This window comes from Eptesicus fuscus, chromosome 14 (assembly GCF_027574615.1).
Source record: "Eptesicus fuscus isolate TK198812 chromosome 14, DD_ASM_mEF_20220401, whole genome shotgun sequence".
In the NCBI taxonomy this organism is placed as follows: domain Eukaryota; kingdom Metazoa; phylum Chordata; class Mammalia; order Chiroptera; family Vespertilionidae; genus Eptesicus; species Eptesicus fuscus.
In genome coordinates, this window is record NC_072486.1 from 54,515,977 (window position 1) to 54,535,293 (window position 19,317).

The following is a 19,317-nucleotide window of genomic DNA, read 5'->3' on the forward strand; positions in this document are numbered from 1 at the left end:
TTAAGATGATTCCCCTAGGGTATTAGTTGACTATGACTCAGAAGAAAATTACTTACTGAGTCATTAGTACCTGCTTAACTTGATATTCAGTGTTTCAAGCCAATGCAGTCTGATTACACTGTAACACTAAGCTGGAAAACATATAAATAAACAAGATATTCTTGGTACAGGACCCCTTATTGCCTCCAAGAAATAAGAAATCTAATTAATAACCAACATCCATTTATCACCTATGGAAGACAGATCAAGCATGACACTTATTGCTAAGATTTCAGTCTTACAATTTAGAAGAAAATATCCCCTGGTCACAAGGCTTCCCTATTTGTCCCAGTCCTGTCACAACCTAATCTTTCTCCACCTCTGCTGATTTTCTTAACCTATCAACAAGAAATAGTAGAGATTTAAATCAGTGGGAAGAGAGCCAAGAGCTGATTTCACAGCACAGAAATAGTACACCCAGATTTCTATAATCACCACTTATGGATACAAGGCCTTCCCCCCAGATACCCTAAAACTGCTGATTCTCAATTGTTCCTAAGGGATTTAAGGAAGTTGAAGAGAGTTATTCAGCTCAAAGAGGCCAAGGAATTAAAAGGCAAGTCATGACAAGTGGTTATAATCAGTAACTGAAATAAAGAAACTATTATTTGCATTGAGAATTCTTTCTTGTCCTTTTTAACACCCCCCTTCAGTTTGTTTTAAAATGTTATTATATTTTTATAGTATATGTAATATCATACTGTTGTTGGTCTACAGAAACTAACACTGTTATTTGTGCTTTGTAAGTAGAATTTATTTTGCTGGTGGTGGTAAGAAGTTGGCCCAAACTGCTTTACCTAAAGCCCTTCCAAGTTGATCCTTAGTGAGCAGACACAACATAAGGCCAAAACAAACAGGAAAACCAGTCAAGGAAGTTCCCAAAAAAGTTGTAACCCCTTGCCCTGACCGGTTTGGCTCAGTGGATAGAATGGCGGCCTGCGGACTGAAGGGTCCCAGGTTCGATTCCAGTCAAGGGCATGTACCTTGGTTTCGGGCACATCTCCAGTAGGGGGTGTGCAAGGCAGCTGATCGATGTTTCTGTCTCATTGATGTTTCTAACTCTTTATCCCTCTCCCTTCCTCTCTGTAAAAAAAATCAACAAAATATACTAAAAAAAAAAAAAAAAAGTTGTAACCCCTCAGTAAATGTGAATGATCAACTAATAATGTGAGTAAACGACAGAATTCTTAAAACTCCCAGAAAGAGTGCATAAGTGCTTTATAACACCCACTTGTGTCAGTCCCATATATGTGGACACCTTTTTTTTAAAAATCCATAATTATTGATTTTTATTATTATAAAAATTTATAATTATTTTAAGTATAAAAATATATATCCTCGCCCTGGCCGGTTTGGTTCAGTGGATAAAGCATTGGCCTGAGGACTGAAGGGTCCCAGGTTCGATTCCGGTCAAGGGCATGTACCTTTGTTGTGGGCACATCCCCAGTGGGGGGTGTGCAGGAGGCAGCTGATTGATGTTTTTCTCTCATCGATGTTTCTAACTATCTATCCTCTCCCTTCCTCTCTGTTAAAAAAATTCAATAAAAATATATTAATATCCTTTCCACTCAGTTGAGTGGTACTTACTATGAAGAAGTCACTCATCGGAAATTAGAAAGTTATTCTAAGATATTCCCATTCTTTAAAACCTCTCTGACGCCAAAACCGGTTTGGCTCAGTGGATAGAGCATCGGCCTGCGGACTCAAGGGTCCCAGGTTCGATTCCGGTCAAGGGCATGTACCTTGGTTGCGGGCACATCCCCAGTGGGGGGTGTGCAAGAGGCAGCTGATCAATGTTTCTCTCTTACCGATGTTTCTAACTCTCTATCCCTCTCTCTTCCTCTCTGTAAAAATCAATAAATTAAAAAAAAAACAAAAAACCTCTCTGGCCTGGCTGGTGTGGTTCAGTGGTTGATGTCAAACTATAAACCAGGTCTCAGTTTGATTCCCAGTCAGGGCACATGCCCAGATTGCAGGTTCAATCCCCAGTAGGGGGCGTACAGGAGACAACTGACCAATGATTCTTCTTCATCATTCATGTTTCTCTCTCTCCCTTCCTCTCTGAAATCAATAAAAATATATTAAAAATAAATAAATATATTTTTTAAAAACAAACAACAAAAACCTCTCTGGACAAAGTCCATTGTTTTTTAAAAATATATTTTTTATTGATTTCAGAAAAGAAGGGATAGTGAGAGTTAGAAACATCAATGATGAGAGAGAATCATTGATCGGCTGCCTCCTGCACGCCCCCTACTGGGGACTGAGCCCACAACCCGGGCATGTGCTGCCGAAACAGGTTTGGCTCAGTGGATAGAGCGTCGGTCTGCAGACTGGAAGGTCCCGGGTTCGATTCCGGTCAAGGGCATGTACACTGGTTGCGGGCACATCCCCGGTAGGGGGCGTGCAGGAGGCAGCTGGTCGATGTTTCTCTCTCATCGATGTTCCTAGCTCTCTATCCCTCTCCCTTCCTCTCTGTGAAAAACAAATAAAATATATTAAAAAAAAACAAACACCCGGGCATGTACTGAACCTGGGACACTTCAGTCTGCAGGCTGACATTCTATTCACTGAGCTAAACCGGCTAGGGCTGGACAAGGTCAGTTTTAAAAAACAAAAGATACATACACACACACACACACACACACACACACACACACTCAAGACTTTTTATGAATATACTAGTAAATTGGTGCACGGATTTGTGCAATTGAAAGGAAATTAATTAGAAGGTGGCCAGTGGGGTGGGACTTGGCAAGACGGGTTAGACATGCCCTGGAGCCAACCTCCTGCTGTCCCTCCCAGACTGGCCACACCTGGGATGGTGCTGTGGCTCGAAAGGCATCTGTGGAGTGAGCGGGGTCCCTCTGGCAGGTGGGGTCCCTCAGCCTGACCTGCGGGACCTGGGCTGGCTGAAACCAGCTCTCTGACATCCCACGAGGGGTCCCGGAGTGCGAGAGGGCACTCTGCAAAGTTGCTGTCGGACAGCATGTGGAATGCAAATGCAAGTGTGCAGTAAACCAGATTCGGGCCGACAGTGCCCCAGTAACAACATAACCCATGGACGTTGGTGGAATTGCACAGCCACTTGAGGAATTGGGCTCCCTCCACTCTAGTTTTGGGATGCATCACCCGAGAACCGCCACTGCCAAGTCACTGTGTTGAGCATCTGCCCCCTGGTGGTCAGTGCGCGTCACAGTGACCAGTTGGATGGAGGGAGGGACACTTAGCATATTAGCCTATATATATATTTTGGTTTTTAGTAAAAACAATGTTACTTCAATTTGATCAACTTTTATTTAAAAGACTATTCAGAAACTACTTTCATACCATCAAATATATTCTTATCTTTCCTTAAAAATAAATATGAAGCTACTAGGCTCTGAGAGTCCAAAATCACATAGAATTAAGCATCAAAGTGGTATTCAAAGTCTACGCAGTATAGTAAGTAGATTTTAAAGTCATAATGTGATTTCATAAATACTAATAAATGCCTGGCAGAATACATATCTTCCTATTCAGAGAATCATTCAGATTCAAATAGTCTTAACTCAACCCCTGCTAGACACCAAGTATTGTGCTACATACTTTCATTTAGATTGCTGAATTTATATCCAATTCTAGAATAGCATGACCTTTGAAGATGGCTGGGTAACAGAGGGAGGAAAAAAAACAGAAAAAGAAATCTTCCGAACATCTGCCCTAGGAGGCTTAGAAACAAATCTACACCCATCAAACTCAACCTCATTCCCTGTCAAGAATATACATGGCCTCAGAAAAAGCGAATTCACCCTAGAAACTATCTAAAAACTGAATTGGAAACTAGGCTATTTAGCCTAAATATTTGGAGCCTTAAAACTGAGAATAAGGCCTGGCCAGTGTGGCTCAGTGGGGTTCTCTCTCATCATTGATGTTTCTATCTCTTTCCCTCTTCCTTCCTCTCTCTGAAATCAATAAAAATAAAAAATAAACATATATAAAACTATATATAAAAAAAACAACAGACAAAACAAAAAAAACTGTCAACAAGGGGGCATATTTAAATGGTATCCTGCTTCCCTTCTACAGTAACCAATACAAATTTGGAGCCCATCAAGATGTCAAAACTTGAACCTAGTTATTTAATAAGATTTATGTACAACAATCAATTTAGTAATCGCTAGGTCATAATACCCCTTCCCGCCACCCCCAAAAATTTAGCAATCAATGCTGACTATGCACTGCCACATCACCTAAAGAGTAACACAACAGGAAATAGGACATAGGCAATGAATATAGGACAGACCAGGAAAAGAAAACCACAAACTATTCAACACTGAGTGCTCCTTTAACAAGTTTCTACCCCTGTAATTTCTGTTATCACTGCTTTTCAACTACTTACTCAATCCTTCTACCCCAAGCAACTGCCACAAGAGAAAGGACACATCCTATCTAGGTTATCCTTCCCTTCTCCCTTAAGTGGTAGCCTACTCCACTTCATGCAATTCCTCTCCAGCACAAGCAACAGCTACACATGTGAAATACCACAAAAAGCCCATAAACTTGCCACTCGGGTCTTTCTCCAACCACAGCATTCACTAACATCACCAATTATCTTTGCTCAAATCTGGAAACTCCCAATTGAATTTAACTTGCTCAGTTCTCTGAAACTTCTTACAAACACATTCTCCTCCACAATGGAAATGGCATATCCTCCCACATACTAGGTGTACCAGTTAATAATGGCAGATTTTGTAATCAAAGAAAACACAATAATTTCAGGAGACACATCAAAAGTGTTTTATTCAAAGTAATGTCCATCGCTAGCTACACATTTCCCCCACCTTTCAGGTAATTTGTGGATACTGTCCCAATAGAACTTTTCTTGTTTTGAGGCAAACCATTCAGAGACCAAATTTTCCACTCCTTCGTATGTTTTGAAGTGCTGCTCAGAAAGTACGTGTGCCATCAATCGGAACAAGTGGTAATCTGAAGGAGTAAGGTCTGGTGAATATAGTGGGTGGGTTAATACTTCCCAGGCAAGATCTTTTAATGTGTCTTTAACTGGTTTTAAAGTGTGTGATGGTGCGTTATCATGAAGCAAAATTACTTTGCCGTGTCTTCTGGAACATTCTGGTCGTTTCACGATCAAAGCGTGGTTCAAATTGATTCTTTGTTGTCGGTAACAATCAGTATTAACGGTTTCACCTGGTTTTAGAAGCTCATCATACACCACATCTTCCTGATCCCACCAAACGCAGAGCATTGTCTTCTTTCTGAAGCGATTTGGCCTTGTAGTTGATGTTGATGGTTGACCTGGATCAACCCATGATTTTGTGTGTTTGGGATTCTCAAAATAAATCCACTTTTCATCACCAGTCACAATTTGATGCAAAAAAGACTTTCTTTCGTGCCGTTGAAGCAACATTTTACTGATGACTTATTGGTTTTCCATTTTCTTTCCTTCAGTTGATGTGGCACCCATTTTGCTTCCTTTAAAATCTTTCCCATTGCTTATAAACAATCAGAAATTGTTTGCTGAGCAACATTTAATTTTTCTGTGCAAGTTGTTTTTGAGTTTGACATGCATCTTCATCCAATAATGCTTATAATTGTTGGTCTTCAAACTTTTTTGGTTGACCTGGACGTTCTTTGTCTTTCACATCAAAATCATCACTTTTAAAGAGTTTAAACCAGCGTTCATAAGTATCTTGTGATGGAGCATGTTCACCATAAGCTTCCCGAAGTATATGATAACTTTTTCTTCAAAATAATGAATTAAAACTTCCTGCAAATGCTCTTTTTTTGGCACGAAATTCAACATTTTTAAGCGTAAAAATATCTATGATGTTAACACCTTCAGCAAATTTGACATATGAAGTTTTGAAGCTTGCTGTCAATACAACAAAATAGCATACATATCAAATCACATATATATCAACATATGTGTAACTCCATCTATTGAAAAAAATCCGCATTATTAACTGGTACACCTAGTATACCACCAACCACTCTGCTCACAGAGAAGAAAAGGCACAATGTAAAAGTAGATGGACTGGTGAGTTCAATATATTAGGAAAAAAATAGTAAAGCAAGTTCATCAACATCTGAAACCAGGCTTTGAGAACTGACCCAAAGTTGTATTTTGTTTGGCCCAGTAGGTGTTCTAAATAGAAACCAACATTTAAAAGAAAGAGATGTTCTTTCAACATTAAAGTTAAAAAATATATATATAGCCCAACCAGCATGGCTCAGTGTTTGAGCATCGACCTTTGAACCAGGAGGTCATGGTTCCATTCCCAGTCAGGGCATATGCCTGGATTGCAGGCTAGATCCCCATTGTGGAGCGTGCAGAGGCAACCGATCAATTATTCTTTCTCATCATTGATGTTTCTCTCTCTTCCTCTCCCAAATCAATAAAAATATTTAAAAAATAAATAAGTAAATACATAAATAAGAAATGTTAAAGAGATTATCTTGGGGTAGTGAACACACGATAAAATATACAGATGTATTATAGAATTACACCTGAAACATATATAACTTTTTTTTTTCCAATATATTTTATCGATGTTTTACAGAGAGGAAGAGAGAGAGATAGAGAGTTAGAAACATCGATGAGAGGGAAACATCGACCAGCTGCCTCTTGCACACCCCCTACTGGGGATGTGCCCGCAACCAAAGGTACATGCCCTTGACCGGAATCGAACCTGGGACCCTTGAGTCCGCAGGCCAACGCTCTATCCACTGAGCCAAACCGGTTTCGGCAACATATATAACTTTTATTAAAAAACTAGTGACCTGGTGCATGAAATTCGTGCACATTAAAAGGAGATTAGAGGAAAAGAAAAAAAAAGGAGATTAGAGGAAATAATTTAATATTGCTATTTGCCCTTTATAATAGAAGTGTCAGAGATGAAAGAAAATTAGTAAAATGTATATGAAAACCTTCCTCCTGTCAGAGTCTGGGGCACACCGCGGGACCCAGAGTCAAGTCCCAGCCCACCCACATGCACCTCAAAATCGCGTGAGACCCAGACCTGGCCGGCAGCCCCCCCCCCCATTGGGCTAGATCCAGACCCAGCCAATCCCACCCTTGTCAAGCCCTGCCAAGCAGGGGACATAGCCTCAGGTCCCCTGGCCCGGCGCCAGGACAGGGTGCATGGCCTGAGGTCCCCCAGCCAGATCGGGGTAGGGGGGCGTGCCTTAAGGTCCTCCATCAAGCCCTGCCAGGTGGGGGACATGGCCTGAGATCCCGTCAAGCCCCGCTGGGTGGGGGGCATGGCCTCAGGTCCCCTGTCAAGCCCCATGGGAGCGGGGGAGGGTGTAGCCTCAGGTCCCCGTTGATTGCTCGTTAAGACTCTTTATGGGAACTTGGCCTCAGCTGTGGGTGCAGCCATCTTTGTGATGGAGTGATGGTCAATTAGCATATTCCCTCTTTATTAGATAGGATGTCACCCCAACAAATTCAGTAAAAACGTAATAAACAAACAAATAAATAAATGAGATATTAGAGGAACCTAAGCCCAAGTTCCTGCAGAGTAACAAAGGGATGGAGCTGAGTAACAGCTGGTCCTTTAGATAGGGCATGTGCTATCTACTATTTCGGACAATTGTCCACATTTATTGTCCATCTGGCCTACTTCACTGATTGAACAGCAAAAACCGTGACAACATGTGAAATTTGCTATTCCTAAACTATAGGACAGTAAACCAAGTCAATAAAGATTTTTGTTGGCTATTTAAGAGTGATCTTTTGTGAGCACCTACACTGACAAGTTATCTTCTCCCAGGTCACTTTTAGTGTGATTTTCTTAAAAGGTTCCAAATAATTTGTTGTGGTCTTTAAGAAGACCACAATAGTTAAGAAGAATCAATTAAAAGTGACTGAAAGTCCATTTGGAATAGAATGCCTGAGCTAAAAGATCAAAATCAATGGGTTATTCAATTAACAGAGGTTAAAATCCCATAGATGTTTATGTTAAAAAGCATTTATGACATGTACAAAATAAAAGAGTGATATGTTTACATGACTAAAAAGTATTTCACAGTTAGAAAGCACTCCCCACTCCCAATATTTCACATACTAATATTATTTTTTTGTTTGTTAATCCTCACCCAAGGATATTTTTCCATTGATTTTTAGAGTGTAAGGGAGAGGTAGAGACAGAGAAACACTGATATGAAAGAGACACATCAATTGGTTGCTTCTCGCACACGCTCCGACCAGGGCTGGGGATTGAGCTTGCAACCAAGGTACATGTCCTTGACCGGAATCAAACCCAGGACCCTGCAGTCCATAGGCCAATGCTCTATCCACTGAGTCAAACCGGCTAAGACTAATATTCTAATTTTTAATCTGATGTTGATAAAACCCTTGTGCTATAAGGTTGGCTAGGCAGATCTTATTGCCCCTCACAGATACCAAATTATAAAAAAGACAAGAGCCTTCACTAAGGTCACCCTAGTTAATATGGCAAAGATAGGCTCAGAATCCAGTTGTGTTAACTCGTACGTCCTGTGGCTCCTTCCATTACAATACACTGCCTCTACTGCCTCTCATCCACTACTATCCTACAAAGGGTAGAAAAGCTATTCAGGGATTACAGAGAAATGTAGTTAAACAGGAGACTGGAAGTATCTATTCAATGACTCTGCACCAAACTCTACAAAATTCATTCTGATTTCAAGAACAGAACTGGCCCTTCACTCACTTTCAGATCCCCAAAGGAGAGTCATTCATTTCTATGGAACTGCTTGGCACTGCACTTGTATATCACACATATCTCGTCTTACCAATTATTGTGAAAGATTTTTCCAGGAGACGGCAACTGTTATGCTGCATTTTGCGTCTACTGTAAATGCTCAATGCTTCATTATTTCTACACAAAATTTAACAAATAACTCATCTTTCATTCCAAGACAAAGGCTAGAAACAGCCTTCATTAATTTTCAGATATAATGACAAAGACATCTAAATTGTAATATGAAGGAAACAAAAATAAGAAAAGATAGCTAGGGATACAAGTTTTGTGTTTATAAACCTTAAATAATTAAGCCCTCTTTTTTCTCGTCAGGTGAAAAAATAATTAGAAAAAGAAAATCTAACTTTGGAGGGTTAACATGATTTTACATATAATATATATAAAAGATTTTTTTACTTAAAAATATAAATATACCTATAGACATATGAATTTGCTACTGCTAAGCACCAATAAAATCTTTGTTTTAGCTTAATGATTTTCTTTTTTTTTAATCCTCACCCAAGGATATATTTAGTGATTTTAGAAAAGAGGGAGCGAGAGAAACATCCATTGTACCTCCTCTATATGTCCTTTTAGGTTTATGCACATAAAGCCTTCATGAGACAGGGCATTTTATTTATTTATTAATTTTGTTAATCCTCACTATTAAAAAAATTTTTTTTATTGCTTTCAGAGAAGAAGGGACAGGGAGAGATAGAGAAACATCAATGATGAGAGAATCATTGATCGGATGTGAGGCAAGGTATTTTAAATCTTTACTTAGAATGAAAATCAGCTCTAGCTGGTTTGGTTCAGTAGCTAGAGCGTCGGCCTGTGGACTGAAGAGTCCCAGGACTGATTCCGGTCAAGGGCACATGCCCAGGTTGTGGGCTCGAGTAGGGAGCCTGCAGGAGGCAGCCAATCAATGATTCTCTCTCATTATTGATGTTTCTCTCTCTCTCCCCCTCTTCCTTCCTCTCTGAAATCAATAAAAATAAAAAAATAAAAAGAATGAAAATCAGAGAGTAAGTAGGTAATATAAAAATCTAGGAAAGAAATACAGTCCCTTAATTTGGATTAGAATCAGAGCAACATTTTATCCCTGCACAATGACAATGCTTGGATATACACCAGTCAGTGGAAACTTAATTTTACACATCAACTAATTTCAGAACACTTATTTTTCTGTCAAATACTATCCAAGGACTCCCCAGCAAGACTTAATGCCATGCTACTAATAATTTACTATAGCACCATTTACAAGAGCAGATTTTTGGAAAACTAAATCATTTGGGGATTGGTTAAATAAATTGTGGTATGTCCATACAATGGAATACCATGCAACCTTTAAAAAAAAGAGAGAAAAGGCTCTCTTTGTATGTTATATTTGTTTTTTGTTTGATTAAATATATTTTCATTGAGTTTTTGAGAGAGCGGGAGAAAGGAAGAGGGAGAGAGAGAGAGAGGAAACTTCGATGAGAGAGAAACATCAACATCGAATGGCTGCCTCCTACACATCCCCTGCTGGGGGATCGAGTCTGCAACCTAGGCATGTGCCCTGACAGGGAATCAAACCAGGACCTCCTGTTACATGGGCTGACCAATGAGCCATACTGGCCAGACTGTTATATTTGTTTTTAATCCTTGATTTTAAAAAAGACTAACCGTTTTAATGTTGCTTAGCTTCAGTTTGAAGTGCAACTTTCACTAATCCTATCTAATAAAAGAGTAATATGCAAATTGACCATCACTCCAACACACAATATGGCTGCCCCTATGTGGACACAAGATGGCCAGCAGGGGAGGGCAGTTGGGAGGGACCTCCCTGCAAGGGAGGGCAGTTGGGGGCGATCAAGCCTGCAGGGGAGGGCAGTTAGGGGTGACCAGGCCTGCAATGGAGGGCAGTTGGGGGTGATTAAGCCTGCAGGGGAGGACAGTTAGGGGTGACCATGCTGGCAAAGGAGGGAAGTTGGGGGCGACTGGGCCTGGAGGGAAGGGCAGTTGGGCGGGACCCAGGCCTGCAGGGTAGGGCAGTTAGGGGTGACCCTGCAGGGGAGGGCAGTTAGGGGCAAACAGGCTGGCAGGGGAGTGGTTAGTGGGTAATCAGGCTGGCAGGCAGAAATGGTTAGGGGCAATCAGGAAGGCAGTCAAGTGAGCAATTGGGAGCCAGCAGTCATGGATTGTGAGAGGGATGTCCGACTGCCCGTTTAGGCCCGATCCCGGTAGGATCGGGCCTAAACGGGCAGTCGAACATCCCTCGAGGGCTCCCAGATTGGAGAGGGTGCAGGCTGGGCTGAGGGACACACACCCCCTATGCACAAATTTCGTGCACCCGACCTCTAGTAACTGCAATAAAAAGCTTTGCTATGAAAAAGAAACAATCTATTGTGGCATAGAATATTAAAAGTACATGAACTTTGCCGAAACCGGTTTGGCTCAGTGGATAGAGCGTCGGCCTGCAGACTCAAGGGTCCCAGGTTCGATTCCTGGTCAAGGGCATGTACCTTGGTTGCGGGCACATCCCCAGTAGGGGGTGTGCAAGAGGCAGCTGATCGATGTTTCTCTCTCATCGATGTTTCTAACTCTCTATCCCTCTCTCTTCCTCTCTGTAAAAAATCAATAAAATATATTTTTAAAAAAAGTACATGAACTTTTAAGGTAAACAAAACACTTTCAAAGAAATGTCATGCTGCTTCTAATTCTGATCTCAGGATCAGAAGTACACACATTTATTCTCTTAACCCCTGAAGAGACAGGAAGGGTTGAGAACTACTACACCAAGGACATCAAAGTATCATTCTCAATGGCAGTAGAAAGGGCAAAGGATTAAAGTTAGATAGACCTTGATATGCAGTCTAGTTCTTGCCAGTGGGGGACCTTAGATCAGTTCCTTAACCTTGAGCTCAGAGCCTCAGTTTCTTCACCTATAAAATGTGGTCAATCCACTTACCTTGTAGTTTTGTTATAAGGATTGGAGTTAATATATGTTAAGCAAACTGCCTGACTCTAGAAGGAATAAAATAATGATGGCTAGTATTATAGCCATCACAAGCCTATTAGAATGTCTATTTGACTATCTATAACCATTTATTTGGATTCAATTTTTGAAAACAAGATAAGGTAGGCAATGGGTATTATATGCTCTCCCAATCGATCACAGAAAGAAAATCAGCCAATAGGATATGATTACCTAGGTGAAACACTTTATTATACTCACATATTTCATTTCAAACTTCTTAGCCAACATTTCCACTTCTTGCCTCTCTTTATGCTCATCATTAAATGGGTCTTCTGAGTGAATGGGCTTCTTCTGATTCAATGTGAGTGGGAAAAGAAATAAAAGTATTAGTATTAATTCAATCAGAGTTCAATATATCCTTAAATTTAACAATGAGAATCATTTTTTCCAAATATTAAGTTAGAAGCATTAAAAATAACTAGAAAGAAATGTTGGTTTGTAATAAAAATATTTACAGTTTTAACTGATTTTTATACATTCTAAATTTTTTTTTTTGGTGGATAAGAACTTAACAATGCAAACTGTCTCTACTGTAAAATGATTGTATGGTAACCCCATTCAAAAGAAGGCAAAAGCATGGATGGAACTGGAGAGCATTATGCTAAGCGAAATAAGCCAGTGAGAGAAAGATAAATATCATAATGATCTCACTCATTTGTGAAATATAATGAACAACATAAACTGATGAACAAAAACAGATCCAGAGACAGAGAAGCATCGATCAGACCGTCAAACATCAGAGGGAAGGGCGGGGGGAGGGGGGAGATCAACCAAAGGACTTGTATGCATGCATGTAAGCCTAACCAATGGACACAGACACCAGGGGGATGAGGGCATGAGTGGGGGGGGGGGGGATTGGGGGAGCAATAAGAACACATATGCAATACCTTAATCAATAAAGAAAAAAAAAATTTTTTAAAAAGAAGGCAAAAATAAAAACCCCACTTATAACTGTAGTTTGAGATCTTCCCAACAAAGATTAACTGCTTTGGTCAGGAAATGCTTCTAAAGGAATCTCTAGGTTATTAATTTAGAGTCAGGATTTAATCATCTGCCCTGTGTTATCACTAGGTTATCTATAGCTGCTTTGGCTTTCTGCTGAGGCCCAGAATCAACCTCTACATCACCTACATCCTGTCAATGGCTATCCATTCAGGGAATACATTTCACTTTTAAACAAAGCTAGAAAGTGAAATAACTGCAAACAGAAAACATTACATAGTTTACTTCTAGCAGGGGAGAGTGAAATTTTATTATAATATGTGTTAATCACACACAGCTAGGATCCCACATTTTCCATTTATACCAAAACGAAGTATAAACAAACAAAACAAACAATAAAATAAATCATATCTTTTACTCAAGTTTACTATTTTAACAGAAACATTTCATACATATGGCTTTTCAATATACAAAAAAAGCCAAAACAAAGAGCTACAAGACAATTGACTAGAAAGTTAATTTTTTTTAAAAAAAGGGAGGCTACATGTTTTTACTGAAGTATCATCTTCAAGTAATTAATAATGAAAGTATGTGAAAATTTGAAATACTGGATACAGATTTGATTAACCCCGAAGAGCAAGGGGAAAAATGCACAAAGGACAAATATTTGCACACTGTGAAATTGAGACACTTCATTCTGGATACAAAGTCTGAGATATAATCAGTCTAAAAAATATGACAGAAAAAAATGGACAGGATGAATACAAAACAACTCATCATACTTAGGGCATTTAGAATAAAGGGATAATCCTTAAAGTTTAAAGGAAATAATTTTAGAATCAATTTTTTAATTATAATAACTAATAAATTACAGAATCCTTTATCCCAATAAGAGTTACCAATGGAAAATATAAACATGATCTGAAAGGAAATAACCTAGCTGGAACTGATTGATAATAAAATAAGAAATACTAGGCATGTTTAGGGTACGACCTTATGTTGAGACTAAAGTTAAGGACATTAAGGACAGTGAGCAATCACCATGCCTTGCCATTATAAACTGTTCCTTCATGTCACTGTGAAGTTCAAATATTAGGTCTTACTACTGGTCTGACTCGTTTTACATGTGCAAACAAACACATGGTTTTGTTTTGTTTTTTAAAGAACACCTTATATGACATTCTAAAATATTTTATGTAGACTTTATATAGGCATCAATAGTAAATCTCGTATTTACTCAACAATCTACAAATATAACTTTACAAAAACGGACTCACTGTTCTTTCACAGTTAAGAAATAACGCCCTACCTATAACCAAGGCTCTAAGTAAGTTGTATGATGTTTCAGGTGAAAGACATCTGAAAATTAGTAAATATCAAAATTACCAACTGCCACCAGGCAAAATTGAGACAATAATTTTGTTCTTTGACCTTGACTCAAAACCATTTTCAGGAGATCTTTCGTATATGTTATCCAAAATATGCAATATAAAAAGCAGTGGGCCCTGGCCTGTGTGGCTAGGTTGATTGAGCACCGTCCCATGCACAGAGAGGTCACCGTCAATTTCTGGTCAGGGCACATGCCAAGTTTCAGGTTTGATTCCCAGTATGCAGGAAGCAGCAATGGATGTTTCTTTCTATCATTAATGTTTCTCTCTCTCTCCCTTCCTCTATCTCTAAAATCAATTTTAAAAAATTCTAAATTAAAAAAAAAACACAATTTTTTTCAAAAGGCAATGGAATACTATAGAATTCTATAACTGTATAATCACGTTAACATGATTATCTTTATTTTTCCTTTTATAGTAAATGTTCAATTAATCATTCTGGATTAATTGAAAAACAAAAAAGCCAAAAGAAGCCCAGCCAGTGTGGCTCAATGGCTGAGCATAGACCTATGAACCAGAAGGTCATTGCCTAGATTTCCTTCCCAGTCAGGGCACATGCCAGGGTTGCAGGCTTGATTGCGGGCTTAATTCCCAGTGGGAGGAGTGGAGTGTAGGGGGTAGCCACTCCATTATTCTCTCTTATCATTGGTGTTTCTATCCCTCTCTTCCTCTCCCTTCCTCTCTAGAATCAATAAAATTAAAAAAAAAAAAAAAAGCCAAAACAAATTCATGTTCTGATTAAGTGTTTTTCTGGTTTACTAAGAGTCAAAAAAATTTTTTTTTAATATATTTTATTGCTTTTTTACAGAGAGAAAGGGAGAGGGATAGAGAGCTAGAAACATTGATGAGAGAGAAACATCAATCAGCTGCCTCCTGCACACCTCCCACTGGGGATGTGCCCACAACCGAGGTACATGCCCTTGACTGGAATCGAACCTGGGACCTTTCAGTCCAGAGGCCGCCGCTCTATCCACTGAGCCAAACCGGTTAGGGCAAGAGTCAAAAAAAATTTTTTTGTAGCAATTACTACGAAAATGTATTCCTAAATTCTACTATTTAGCCAGAAATGGTGAACAAATTAATCTCTCGGGATAGAGATGATTGCGGTGCCTCAGTCATCATCCTGAATCACTTAATGAGGACTCAATACTCTACATAAGTAACAAAGGTTAAGGGTTTAGCTAATCTGTGTCCTGACAACCTGGAAGGATATTTTGATTTTCATATTTTGCCAACATTTGCTCATTTAATTTCGCTTTTCCTCATTAATAAAAAATATAGAGTATAAAAAAATTCTATACTGCATTCAGGTAATTAGGTCTTATTGTTCATTTTGTATTTATGAAGGGGGATGATTTAAATGCACCTCAATATAGATGGTGTTCACAGGTAACACATTTTTTATACCCATACCTGTCAACTTAAGGATTTGAAGCTAAAATTTTCTTATTCAATGATAGATGGCTAATTCAAAATTTTAGAATATTTTTCTCTTAATTTTTGTAAGATCTCTCTTCCTCCCCTTTCCACTCTTACTCTGGTATATGGTATGTTGTTCAATTACAATAACTCAAAATTAAAGCTATTTAGAAAATATTACAACATCCCTAAAAATAATTGGATTTCCCCTAAAGAGAAGAATAACCAAAATTGGGAATTGTCACTTTCCAATGATAATGTCCACACTTTGCTTTTTAATGGTCTCTCTTCCAAGGATTTCCTTTCATGGGTCTAGGACAACTTTATTTTAGAAAAGTATTTTCTATAATTATGTAATGAATATATTCTTTGGAAGCAATCATAGGAAAATATGACAAATCTTTGTTGCAAAGATGCATTAGCGTCCTCCTTTGTAAAATGGAGATAATGGTTCCTACCTCATGAAGTTCTGCTGCACGAAACTAGATAAACCATGCACCATACTTAGAACTGTGCCTAGTACACTGTAAGAACTAAGTAAATGTTAGATATTCTTACGTATTTTCACTCAAAAAGGATGCTTTTCATCTGCAATTTATAACAGATTAAGAGGTAAAACTGCAACCTACTTAGATTACAAGATGAAATACAATTTATTTGAAAAATGCAGCAATCCAATATTTTAAAAAATGTTTTGGGGAAAAAATGACAACATTTATAATTAACAGGGACACTAAAATGAGCTTAAAGGGTAAAATGTTATGAGGAAGTGACCAAAATGATCTCTACCCTTAATTCATTGTTTGAAAACATTTAGTAATGACCAAACAACATTTATAAATAATGATCAAAAGATTAGTTGGCCATAAAATAAAGAAAATCTAGTGACACTATTTAAGATGATATTTTTAAACTAAGAAGTCATTCATTTCAGCTATGAAGATAGTTGAGGATTGCCGGGCCCGCATGGCTCAGTGGATGAGTGTCGACCTGTGAACTGTTTGATTCCCAGTCAGGGCATGTGCCCAGGTTGCTGGCTGATCCCCAGTGTGCAGGAGGCAGCCAATCAATGATTCTCTCTCATCATTGATGTTTCTATCTCTCTCTCCCTCTCACTTCTTCTCTAAAATCAATAAACATATATATTTCTTAAAAAGATAGTTGAGGATAAAAACAAAACAAGTGACTCTTGGAGTCCACTAGACCTGTGCTAAAGCAAAACCTAATAAAGAACAATTTCTAAACAAGAGGAAACTATTCTCTTATTACTGTTACTCTATCATTTCCCCTTTTAGTTTACTTCTGAAAATCGCAAACGCATGACAAAAATTACAATTACCAACGAACCTCTCTCCTATCTCCATTGTTTACCAGTTCTATCAAAGGCACAGCTATATATTATCAATAAAGTTTTTAAAAACTCAAAGCTAACATTTTTTCATCATTCTCCAAAAAGTACAATGGCCAAGTGCAATACCCGCCAACTCAAACTTATTAACTAATGATATGCATTCAAATAAGAAAGTGTAGTAGGTGCCAAATAAAACAGGAGAGTCACCTTCCCCTTCAATTACAATACGAAACCCCGGAGAAAAATATAGAAACGTTTACCAATACTAACACAAGAGAGAAAAACAAGTGACCAGATAACTAACACTTCTTCATTTTTAAAGTGGAATGCTTAGTCTGAAAATGTTTAGATTGATTTTAAGCCCCCTTCCATTAAGAAAAATCCTGCACGCTCACAAGTGCCTCTCAGCAGCCACAGCGCCAAGCATAACAGAGAAGACGCCGAGGGTAATGCCGGAGGGGTTACTCGATTTTCCTGCTGGATTGGGAGGAGGGGCGTGTCCCCCCAAAGGTTTTCGCTTCCTTTCCACGGGAAAGGGCAGCTGGAGCTGTACGCGGAAAACCCACCCACACAACTTGCAGGGCCCTCAGAATTTGTGTGGGAAGCAAAAAGAAAGGAGGAAAATCTGTTTCTCGAAAGGTGCGGAGGAAAACCGGCTCGGAGCGGCTTTCCGGCTCGCGACGGGGGTCGGTGGAGCCGCGGGGAGCCTAGGCTCACGCCGGGAGGCAGAGGGAAGCAGCGCCAACCATTGGTCCACCCGCTCAGCCCCTGCCCCCTCCACCAGCCCACCCTCCAGGGCGACCCGAGACGCGCAGGGCGGGCGTCAGAAAGTGCAAACCACTGGGGAAAGGCGGCCGGGTCCTGAGGCTCCCGGGGTCTCGGGGATGAGGGAGGAACCTTCTGTACCCGTTGTTCTCCGCACAAGAGTAGCTCCGGGTAACTGAACTCGACGCAGCTCTCGTCGGTGGGATCCTTGAGCACCAGCTCCAGGCGCACCGTCTCCCTCGGCGGCCTCCGCTGCGGCTCCGGCCGGGAAGCCGACTCCCGCGGCGGGGGCGGCTGCAAGTGAAGCTGCGGGAGCGGCGGCGGCGGCGGCGGCGGCTCGGGCCGCGGGGGCTCGCGCTGCAGCGACATGGGCGGCTCGGGGCGGCTGCTCTCGCGCTGGGGGAGCGGCTTCTCCCGCGGCGGGGGCTGCGCGTCCGACCGAGGGGCAGCCTCCCGCGGGACCGGCTGCTCCGCCCGGACCGGCTCGTGGTGCGGCTGCGGCTCCAGCCGGGGGGGCTCGCGAGGGTACTCGGGCTCGCGTTCGGCCCCCGGGTACTCGGCCTCGCGCCGCCTCACCGGTGACAGGCTAATAAACGCTACTCTGCGCGGCTCCGCCATCCCTACTGTTCTGGCCCTCTGCCCTCGCTCGCGCCGGCGCTCAGGTCTGTGCCGAGTTGTTTGCCTGTCCGCCCTTTCTCTTGCTCTCCGTCGTTTCTCTTCCCTCCACCACCCTCAGCCGTTTCCGCCGACGCCACCGTGAGTGCGGACCGTGCCCCCTTCCCCGCCACTATGTCCTGATGGGCTCCACCGCCATCGCCAGGGTCGCCGCAGCCGCCATGTTGGATCCCCCACATAAATAGAAGCAGGCCGCGAGCGGGCGCATGCGCAGTCAGGAGACGCTCCCGTCCACCTTCGTGGCTGTGGCTCAGTTTTCCTCCCAACAGTCTGGGAGTCCAGACAGGTCAGCGGAAGTGACGTATATCAAGGCCGGTTTCCTGGGAAACGGAGACGCTGTCTGCGCCCTTTCTAAAAGGGAGGGGTCTGGGGGGTTCCCGAGAAGCTTCTTATTCGCATCCGGAAACCCCGAGGCGCTAGCCTAGGGCGAGCGTCTGGATGTGCTTGGGACTGACCTAGTCATGGCGCTGCGTCTCGTCGGGCACGTGCCACCCGCTCTCGGCTCTAGAGTTGGGTTGTCAGGTGGTTGGTTATTCCAGGCGGATTCGGGGAAAGGGTAGAGGGATGCGAGGACCAGCCGATGTACCTGCCCGCCCAGCGCTCCCGCAGCCCCAGTTTATCGAGGGGAAGAAAGGAAATGGCTAACTCCAGCCGGACTCGCCCGGCGGCTTCCCTCCGCTGAGCGCAACACTGACTCCCGCAGGCCGCCCTTCCCTAGACCGGCAGTTTCCTAGCTTGGCCGGGGGAGGAGGGGGGGAGGGGGGGATTGTGTGTGGCAGGGTCGAAAATGCTCAAAAACGTTTTGCAGTTGGGAAATGGAACAAGCAAGTGAACAGCTCTGGGGTCTTTCAGAAAGATGAAAGTGTTGATGTTAATCGCAAAGTGCTTAAGAGGGTTTGGTGGTATTTTAGGGGACGTACTCTCTGAAAGGAGGTGCTGAATGTTCCACTTCAGGGTGGCGGAGAAACCTGGATTGGGCACGCCTTGGAGGCACTC

General features: G+C 41.4%; 1 protein-coding gene across 1 annotated transcript in view; it reads right to left on the bottom strand.

Annotated features, from left to right (window-relative positions):
* The window catches only part of UBN2 (ubinuclein 2), a 79,131-nt gene extending 60,568 nt beyond the window's left edge, over positions 1-18,563 (bottom strand). Inside the window, exons 1-2 of the mRNA XM_028159016.2 lie at positions 17,788-18,563; positions 11,980-12,072 (exon numbers count right to left, since the gene is read on the bottom strand). Coding sequence (XP_028014817.2) covers positions 11,980-12,072; positions 17,788-18,264 — 570 coding nt within the window. The 5' untranslated portion in view covers positions 18,265-18,563. The remainder of the gene's footprint in view (positions 1-11,979; positions 12,073-17,787) is intronic.
* Between the last annotated feature and the right edge of the window lie 754 nt (positions 18,564-19,317).